The sequence below is a fragment of the Arctopsyche grandis genome, chromosome 1, assembly GCF_051622035.1.
Source record: "Arctopsyche grandis isolate Sample6627 chromosome 1, ASM5162203v2, whole genome shotgun sequence".
NCBI classification, from domain to species: Eukaryota; Metazoa; Arthropoda; class Insecta; order Trichoptera; family Hydropsychidae; genus Arctopsyche; species Arctopsyche grandis.
The window spans coordinates 27,708,660-27,719,500 of record NC_135355.1 but is presented as its reverse complement, the minus strand read 5'-3'; the positions used below and the strand labels follow the sequence as shown (position 1 = coordinate 27,719,500).

At 32.3% G+C, this 10,841-nt stretch overlaps 1 protein-coding gene across 1 annotated transcript; it reads right to left on the bottom strand.

Moving 5' to 3' along the window:
• Positions 1-1,400: 1,400 nt before the first annotated feature.
• LOC143909279 (kelch-like protein 25) lies at positions 1,401-4,842 on the bottom strand. The gene is made up of 11 exons (XM_077427194.1): positions 4,818-4,842; positions 4,612-4,751; positions 4,387-4,526; positions 4,109-4,314; positions 3,241-3,438; positions 3,001-3,174; positions 2,771-2,923; positions 2,426-2,583; positions 2,144-2,354; positions 1,713-1,899; positions 1,401-1,618 (listed from the first exon to the last, which is right to left on the bottom strand). Exons 2-11 carry the CDS (start codon positions 4,722-4,724, stop codon positions 1,479-1,481), a joined length of 1,680 nt encoding a protein of 559 aa, XP_077283320.1. The 5' UTR covers positions 4,725-4,751; positions 4,818-4,842; the 3' UTR covers positions 1,401-1,478.
• Between the last annotated feature and the right edge of the window lie 5,999 nt (positions 4,843-10,841).

The following is a 10,841-nucleotide window of genomic DNA, read 5'->3' as shown; positions in this document are numbered from 1 at the left end:
ACATACATAATCGTCCTACTTTGCTTGGATTAAACTTTGTATTACTCCTAATTTTTTAAATACCTCTTCTAACTTTCACTTACGATTACTATTAAGGAAAAATTTTGCCTCTTATCCGATCGTTTTCATACTTTGCCATATTCCTCATTTTAGTCATCAATATAATTCAAGGTGTCATCAATCATTACGATGGTGAAAAAAATCATATTAGACACGTTTGAAAATACTCCCATGAAGATCTGCCTGACGTCAATCGCCCAAAATGTTCGGTCGCATTGTTCGCCTACTGCGATTGCTTTGACTTTTTCTTGCTGTACATATATCCCTTTTTGCCGTCATCTAGCTTTGTCAGATTTTAATTGCTCAAACGCCTATACCTTTTTCTTTTTCACTCTATATTTTGTTCAGATATTTTCACCGGTTTTTTCACTCTCATTAGTGTATTTTTGTAAGACTGCAAATAACGCAACTAGAAGTCAGAAGATTTGCTGTAAGTATTATGTATATGTATATGCATGTAGACGTGTTATATTTAGAATGTAAAAAAATTACTTGACCAGTATTTTATAGTATTATACAGATTTATATACCTATACTTAGTATACTAAGTATAGGTATATAAATCTGTTTTCAGCCAGTGTTTTATTAACAAAATGGTCCGTATTATATTATTAAATGTCAGTATAAATATCAAATGGGCAGTATACAAATAATAAAGGGTCAGTATAAAATAATAAACATTGTTTTACCACTTTTTACCGATTGTAAAAACATCTCCCGAAAGGTTTCCTCTTTTTTAATGGCTAAGTTAAACTATGTTTGTAATTTTGATGGGTTGATAGCCATTACGAGACCATACAAATTATGAATTGAGTCTGATTCCTTTGTTCCCATTTATAAATACATAAAGGCATAGCCTGTTAAAATATTTCTTTCGTTGGAGAAAACTGAAGCGTTTCGATATACTGCATTTACTAATCCCTCAACTTTTTAAAACAAATTTCGCTTCATATGGTACCTAACACATGATATGTATTTTATTTGGTCCAAATATTATCGAAATTGCATTGAAAGCATCTTAAATTAAATAATGTGGATTAATATCTTCCTTATTGTATCTTAATCAGGTTAAAAGAGAGTAAATTATAAATTGGAAATCTGACGTACATACGCCAATACAAATGGCAATGCCTGTTTGTCTATCAAAATTGTACCAATCTTGTGTTGATAATTAAACAAAAGTAGTAAATCAAGCCTTAAAGAATAAGTATTATAGTGGTATTGTGTGATAGTGTTTATTTAATACATATGTATGTATGTACATAAATGGTACTATCTAACAGAACAAGAATGTTATTAGTTCATTGTAGTGAATAAATTCGATAAATAAAAACAAATGTCAATTCTAAAATAATATTTTTTTATTATCGTCAACTTGAATAGGTTTTGTTTTATTTATAACATAACAACAACTTCATTCAAATAACTGCATCTGCCGACACCACGAAAGGGTAAATTCCCTCTCTGGAAATATTGGATCCTTTGAGATGAGTCCAGGTCTGCTTTTCGTCATCGTATTCAAGCATTTGATTCAGGAGACCTCCTGGGGATTTTCCACCTGAAGACATAAATACATACATACATATACATATGTACATATTAGTTAATTAAACTAAATATACGGCAAGCGTCATTCAAAAATCGAAACTCACCAACGAAAATAAACTTGTTTCGGTATAGGCACATATTGGAACCTGTTCTTGGACTAGGTAAATTGCAGAACGGTGTCCAAAGATTGGAATTTGGATCGTATGATTCCACGCTAGCCGTAACAGTGTGTGGTATGAAATATTTTTCACAACCACCTACTACGAACACCTTTCCATTGATTCCGGCACTCTGGAAATGTTTTAGAATATAGCAGGAATGGCATGACAAGCATAATTACACTTTAAGAAATATATGGTAGATGAATAGATACAAATTGTTCTCAAAGAGGATGTGAAAACGCAAGAAAAACCAAGTGATTACTGGATGGATGGATTTGGGAAAATCGGTGCATAACGGTCAAAAACGAAGACATGGGATATGAGATGGATTTGAGAGGCTTTCATCTAACATTTTATGGTGAATTAAAACTTACTAAGTGGCAGAATCTCTTCCTGGTCATGGCTGCGCAATACGCCCAAGAGTTACTTTCTGGTGTATACATTTGGACATTTGTGACAGATGACCCCTTCGTCGATCCACCTGTCACATAGATCTTATTGTTGACGACAGCAGCACTGTGCGCGTGCACAGCAAGCGGCATGTTGGCAATGTTGGTTGACCAAGTTTGAGTGTTGCTGTTCCACCTGTTAACAAGTAATTTAACTGTTAAATATTATATTCAATAATATCTCATTTTTTTGGTTTTCCATATTACTTTTCTACTGAAGCCACTAAGGCAGGGTTTGCACCGCCGATGATATACACATCAGTGGATGATCCATTTGTAATTGTGGCGCAGGCTGCGTTAAATCGTCCCTGATTTAAAGGAGTCATAGCCGACTTTTGTCCGTTCTTCAAATTTACACAGTCCACCTGAAAATAATCGGAAATTATATATAAATGTATATACATTTACTTTATCAACATGTGTATATTGACTGAGTTGTACTGATATCCATCCCTGATCACGTTTAATGATAATGATAGACATAAAGTATAGGGCTTGAACCTATTCAGTTGGTATTTCACAGTATTTCGTGTAATTCTAATGATACATTACATTATTGGATCCTTTGCCATTGGCAAAACCTCCAATGACCATAATTCTATCGTCCACCTTAGCAGCACAAAAGTTTCTTCTATTAAAGCCATAGTCTCTTGATTTAGTCCATACGTTATTTTCGGGATTGTAAATTTCGATGAAGTTGCGGCTCTGAAACATGTATAAATTAAATCGGAAGAATATTCTTTCAATGAAACACGATAATTATGGAATGGTTTTAAACTAACAACATCATCCCAGCATCCGACTATGAGCAGCTTTGACGCATTCAGATTTAGATGCACGCGAGGTTTGTCTTTTTTGTCCGAATTTGGCGTCATGAGCACTTGCATGGCTTGAGAAACCATTACGATGCATTCGGGACACAATGTGCAAAAGGGCAGAACTTCCGTGGTCAGAAACTGCAAACAAAGTGGTACTAGAAATCATTAAGTTGTATATGCATTTTACGTGTGAACTATATTTACCTGCATTGGAAGCAACGTCAACCTGACACAACCCAGTAGTTGAGACAAATGTGTTTTTCTACCTTCAAAATCGTGATTAATCCATAATTTGACAGCTTTGAAGACGTCTTCCTCCAGAGGTACGTTCAATTCGTCCAGTTTGAGTAATTCAGCCAAAACGGAAGCCGGTAGAAGTAAGAAATCTGGTGTTCTATGCAACTGAAGTAGAAATTAGTATATGTACATACATACATACATATGTGTTTCAGTTGAAGTGTACATATCTTCCAGTTGTAATATATTTTACTAGTTGGAATATTTCATCTAACCTGGTACCAAATACCGTTATAGTTGAAGTTTTATTATACTTTGACTAGTTGGAATATATTCCGTCTAACCCCCCCCCCCCCCGTAAGTTGATTCGTATGGCGAATTACATTCAAACCGGTCAAATGAAAATGCACTTCAACTATAAGATGGTACCTGGTTAGGTGGAAAGCTTAGGTTTTCGTAAAACCGTCACTCGACTAGTAAATTGAGTTAGAAAGTCATATTTTTGTTTTGAACACATTTTTAGAGATATCGTAGTATGATACTCATTACCTTTATTCGTAATACCTAGCAAATATTAACACATTATTGAATTCTGAGAAATCATGTAAAAACATGAGAGCTGTAAAAACTCAACTGTTATATTACAACTGGCGCACATTGTTGAAAGTGTATTTGCGATTGTAGAGATATAATTTACTAGTTGAATTGTATTCGAATATGAATAACCTAAAACGCCAGGTGGAATATATAACAACTGAAAATACACTTCGACTATAACATCTGTATTACACTATCAAGCACGAGTATCACATTTTTCGGTAAAATCACCACTCACAATTCCAAAGTTTTCGGCAGCCAAATTCATTGCACTCTTCTTCGAGGTCGCATCGATCGGAGACGATCTTAACACTTGTAAACAGTTTGATAGATCTATCGTGTGGAATTCTGGAACTCTTCTAGGAACCGGTACACTGTTGACATTTTTTATTTTGAGAAGATTTGCGAGATTTTTGAATTTGTCTAGGCGACCGTCATCGATAGCTAAACCGAAAATAAATCAATAAAATTTTATGCACACATAATAATAGAACATTGAGAAGTTCAATTTCTTACTTATTTCTCCAGTGTATAAGTATTTTAATACTGCGTCGATCACTTCATCATCGAATCCAGAAAATATGTCACTCAACAAGTATTGATTGTCTTTGAAGAAATCGCTCGAGGCTGATAATACAACCATATGGGCGAAAATACTGCAATTACAACATTTTAATTATAAACATTTTGATTACATTTATAAAAAGTCACCGTATTATATCTATATAAATACATATATACCTTCTGTTGCGTACAGCAAAAATGACATCAGCGTGCTGTTGTTGTTTCATGCTGTTGTACATGTGATGCATCAGCGAGTTTGCAAACCCAGGATTGGTCTTGGCTTCAAACATCTTGAATTGAGAGTTTTGAGTATTTTCCTGAAATAAAAATTAAAAGTATAATTACAGAAAAACGTACAAGTTTATTAAAAAATTGAGACACACCTGTTGGATAAAATTCGAGGCACGAATGATTGTCTAAACAACAATCCTACTATTTATATGATATGTGACATTTGATAAGCTGCCGCAGATTAGATTTATGTATTTTCAAAATTAAAGATTATTCTGAAAAATATGTATTCGTTTATATTATAATGCTAGAGTAATCAAATCAAAACAATCCCGACCACAAGTTTTAATAACACCTATTATAATAACACCCGTTGATTGAAACCGCAGATACAAATAGTGTATTATCATCTTGTTTTTATTATTTATTCAAATGTTAAAATATCATATTTACTGATGTCTGTCAAATAAATAAAATTAATTTAATAATTTATAATCAAATGTTCATATGTATGCGTATAAGAAAAATGAATGTACCGGTCGCTATATTTTATGTTTAAAATTCATGGGGGCGATATTTATTTTTAAATAATTTTTCCAACAATTTAAATTAGATCGTAAAACATTCTATAGGCGACCCTCACTCGCAATTTAAATTTTCTGCGTTGCTAATTAATAGGCCAATGTATAGTAGCCCTTCTATCATATATTTCGTTTAGTGTACTTGAACCGTATTGTGTGCAATATGTCGTAAATAACGGCTTAGGTAAGCCATTATCAAATTCTTTGCCGTTTAACCCTTTCTCTGGGCCCCCGCCGCCCCATCATCGGAAGGGCGAAAGATTAATGATTTTTGCATGGGGAGGACAAAGTTCTAAATTAATCTTTACCTTATTATATCGAAGAGTAACGACGGTCTGGAGACGGCTATAATTTGAGGTTATGGCGCGTATTTACAGAGTTTGAACTATGTATGTAGCTGCGGAGATTTTTCGAGAACGGATCGAAGTGGCTTACGATTTAATAAAAATAAATCAAAGTACGTGGGGAACATGTTAAAGTGCACGTATGAAGATCCGCGGACCGCAAAATAATATCGAGCAATAAATAATAGGATTTGGCTGGCGGTATTCTGCAGCTCTAATCCTTATAACTGCCGGCTGTAATGGCGATTACTTTAATTGGCTCAATCTCAATTCAAACCACCCCCTAAAACCTCCCCCACGGTGCCGAGGCGAAGGAGACACCCCATCGGATTCCCCTCATCCTCTTCAACCTCCTCAACAACTCGGACCAGAAAGTGCTACGTCGGATAATGCAGATTTTCTGAAACTCGTACACATTGAAGAGTTTCTTCAAAGGATTGATGTTTCGTTTTAAATTTTCCGATATATGTACAATGTATGTATATTCATACATACATACATATACACGTGAGAAAAATAATAAATTTTATTTTAAGTGTACAAATTATTTAATTGGTGTAAAAATTTATTTGTGTTTAATCAAAACAAATGTAATAATATGGTATTTTACAAATATTTTCAATTATGGTTTAAATTAATCATTTCAAGCGTATTTTCGTACGTTTAAATAATAAATCGACTTATTTATGTTATAATATAACAACGAAAATACGTAGTGATAAATATTATTTTTGTCTAATATAATATTAAAATTTAGCAACAGATGTCTCTTTAAGTTATTGTTTTAATTGATATTAATTGGATTCATTATTTAGAAAGCCGTAAAATGTTGTTTGAATAATATACTTATAATATAATTTATGTATAAATTTATATTATATCTGTTGCATTGAGTATACGTACATTGATACATACACTCGTATGTATGTGCACAACATCGCTATTGGATATTTGTTACATAAGTTTTGGCTAAATTATCAAAAAATATTTTTTTATTTAACAATAGCGTTATTAACATTTTGACTTAATTATTTTTTTACTTTATCTATGTACGTGATTTTTGATTTTAAAAAATCTCCATATGTACATATGTACATGCATATGTTGGGTTTTGAAATATATATTGGAAAATTTCTGCCAAAATTATTTGTGTACGTGGTTGCAAGTTTAGTGATCATGCAAAAATTCGAACTCGAGATTTTGACTTATTCGAATTCAGAATCGATGACTGGTCACGTTTTCATGATTTCGAAAAAAAATGTTGTGTCAGTATGTTAATATGTTAGTAAGTATGTACATATGTGTTCTGTATATTTTGGGGATTTTTGAAAATCGTCGGTCCTATCGAACTAAAACTTAGTATCGGTTACTGAAATGGTTATTGATACGACGTAGTTTTTTTTAAATAGTTGATCGGAAATGGTACCTCTCCATATACATATGTATACTATATAGGTGTCCTCTTTTTTTTAAGTTTTAAGGATACAGTTATCTCCTAAGCCGCTTAACGGATTATACTTAAATTTTTTTACATGTAATAAAAATTATAAATTTTACACACTTACGTTTTTCAAATACTTTAACCTCAACGGGAAGTAGTACTTTTACTCTAGGGAATAGAGTTTTTTTTATATTTTTAACAGAAACCTTTGAGTGTATTGAACTAAAATTTCATATCTAGTTTAAACTTAAAACCATATAAGTTTAAAAACTAATAAGTTTATTAAACTTAATACCAAGATACATACATACATATTGTATATAAAATTTATTTATCTGCTAATTGTCTTCTTGTTGCCGCGTATTCTCATTTGCACTTCACTGTATGTTCGATGGATGGAATTACTCCACCGACCGCCTTAAATAGACATTACATTGATTAATTAATTAATTATTCTTATTACTATTATTTATTTTTACTTTATTTTTTATTTTAATTCAATATTGTATTTATTATCTATTTTATATACATTATTTATATGTAAGATGAGGATTGCACTGTTCTCCCTATCGTCTGGAATAAAAAAGTTATTATTATTATTAACACCCGTCAACCGGAAGTAGCAGTTCACTTCCGTTCAATTTTTGATCCAATATTTTGTCGACCCTTTAAATATGTGTACTCTCTTTACGAGAAAATTCAGTATCAATGTGATGAAAATCAAAAAAAAAATCATTAAATTAAATTATGTGTCATTTACCGAATTTTGTTTATTATTATTTTTATTTTCCTCAAATACATAGATAAAGTTATGACTTGGTCACATCCAAATTTTTTTAATTTAACATGCATACAATTATAATTTTAATTAGAAGTGAACAAATCAAACCTATCATACAATGCTTAGCGATTTACTTATTTAAACTAGTACAGAACCCATTAAGCCTTGTTCTAAAAGTTCTATACAATCAAAAATTGTTACATGGTTTTTGATTGTTACATATGTACATGCATATGTTGGGTTTTGAAATATATATTCGAAAATTTCTGCCAAAATTATACAGAAAAAATTCTAGTGTAGAATTTTATTAATAAATTCTAGTGTATTTCAATTTTTCTATTTGAAATATATTTTTATAATTCACGGAACGGTATTCACCACACTATAATCTATATCTGCAAACAATGCGGTGACGTAGAAGGAGATTGGAGGGTGTTTGTTGGCGTGCGGCTGGCAATTCCCGAACCTCCCAATCTCGTTGACGACTCTCGGTCTGAGATGGTTGATGGCGTTTGGTTTTGCGAAGACGCCCCGCGTCGTCTGCTCCACGCTCGGGATTAGCGTCGTTTGTCTGTGACGAGCCTTGACTAATTGGACTAATCTAACAGACCAAGATTTTGAGGGATGCTTAGCATGTGGAGTCGTTAAGCCCGGGTCATGTTGTACAACACGAGCGTCAACCGGAACATTTGTTACGTCGCGGCCCGGAAAACGCTACGCTACGGATTTTCCACTGTGTCTACCCGAAATTGAGGGTTCGCCTCCAAAATGTTTCACGTTTAACCCGCCGTATGTTTTGCACACATGGCTCGTTAAGTGATCGAAATTGTTGATTTGAAGTGTGCCTTTACAATTTTTTTTTAAACCCTATCTCACTAATGTATATACATATGTACATATATTTCATTCGTAAATGTATCTAATATGTAATTTCGAAAGAGACTTTGCATATACATATATAACCTTGGTTGGTTGGTTCGTAGACAACACATTCAAGTTCGTAGACAACACAGGCGCCGATTCGATTTTTTTCGATTCAATGGATTCAAAGTCCCCGGGGATGAAGGTACAGGGGGCGCAGGAACCGGATTCTGGTATACATATAATTTCGAAAGAGACTTAGTATATATGTTTGTTTGTTCGTGACAGTCAATTTAATAATAAAAAAAATGAATATTCAAATAAATTTATATAAAATAAAACTATTCAAATAAATTTAATACCATAGATGTAGAATATCTATGGCTTCACCCGTCTGTTTTCATACATTACTTTTGTGGCTAGCATAGGTAGCATAGCTAGCATAGGTATGTTTATAGTACCAACTATGGATAGAAAATGATTGAACAAAGTGATAATGATTTGAACAAAGTGGTCACGGGTTCAAATCCCACTGGTTTCTGGTGGCCAGACATTGGATTTGTGACTCCAGGTCGATCGTTTCCTATCAAGTTTACAAATTTATCTGATTTTCATTGAAACAGTTCCAACAAATTGCCAACCTTACCCATTTTCTCGCAAATCTCGATTTTCCAGCAGTCTCGAATTTCGTTGAATTGCATAAAATGCTGGAAATTTACAAATTTGACCATAGATGTCTCTGTGGGTGCTAATTTATTGATAAGTATTTACGTTCGTTTCCTATCGGAGTTTGCCAATTTATCTGATTTACATTGAAACGGCTCCAATAAATTAGCAACCTTAAAACCTTAAATTTTCAGCAATCTCGAATTTTGCTGAATTATATAAAATGCTGCAAATTTACAAATTTGACTGGGTGTTAACTGATATATGTATATATTTACTTTGTATAATACTAATAAGTAAGCTTCGGTGCTCGGCGTGCAAAATGGGTTCACTATTGTCAATTCCTATTGTTAACCTTTAATTAACATTTAACTTTAAATTAAATTAACGGCTAACAATATAAATTTATGCTAGTGAACTTACTAATAAACCAAAGCTTACTAATAAACCTTGTATCAAATATACAATATTTCTGGCCAGGAGGTGCGTTAGGGTTGCCTGTTAGACCTTTTCGGTATAAATTTAAAAAATAGCAATAGTTTAATTCAAATAACATATTCGTAATCGGTGGGTTTGATTTGATTTTTAAATGCTTTTTATTATCACGCAATTATGTTCACAATACATCTTATATCTATTTTAATAGCTACTGATCTTCTGATCATTTTCTATTTTACAATTTTAAATTAATTTTGTTAGTAATCATAGTATTATATTATTCTAATGTTAATTTACAGCATAAAAGGCAAAGGAGCTCAAAAACATATTCACAATTCTTATTAATCGGTGGTTTTGAAAGAGTACAAATATATGGAAAAAATCTCCGTAAGTACACACTCAAAATGTAGCATTAGTACGCCTTATTTTTATGTACTTAGGCGTACGCGTATTTTTACTACAAAGATTTAATTATGAACTTTAATTTCATATGTAGAAGTTTAAGCTTAATACCAAGTTAATAGTTGGTAAGCATCTGTCAACCGGAAGTGGCAGTTTACTCTTATTCGATTTTTCTTCCACTTTTTTTTTCGACCCCTTAAACATGTGTGCTCTTCATGAAAAAGTTCAAGTATAATTCTTGTATAAATGTGATGAAAATTTAAAAAAATCACTAAATTTAATAAATCGGAAGTGGGATATTTTCCTCTAAGAATGGCCAAAAATGTTGTGGCCACAATTCTGTCCAGACCAGAAAATTTGTATTTGTATTCTTTATGTACTATCTTCTTTATTTTAGAATTCGTAAACCGGAAGTAGTATTTTTTTTAAAACAATATTTCATTATTTTATTTTGACCTTTTAAATTATTTTTATTTTCTTGATATTTAATGTGTGTAAAACTGATGGTGATTTTAGTAATAAAACAAATTTGAACAAAATACGACAACCGAAAGTAGAACGTTTGTCTTGTGCAAGTTTCTATACATTTGCGCTCATTTGTATCGAAAACGCTGTCAAAGCTATTATTTTAGCAGTATTTCATAATGCTGCCGGTATGTGTG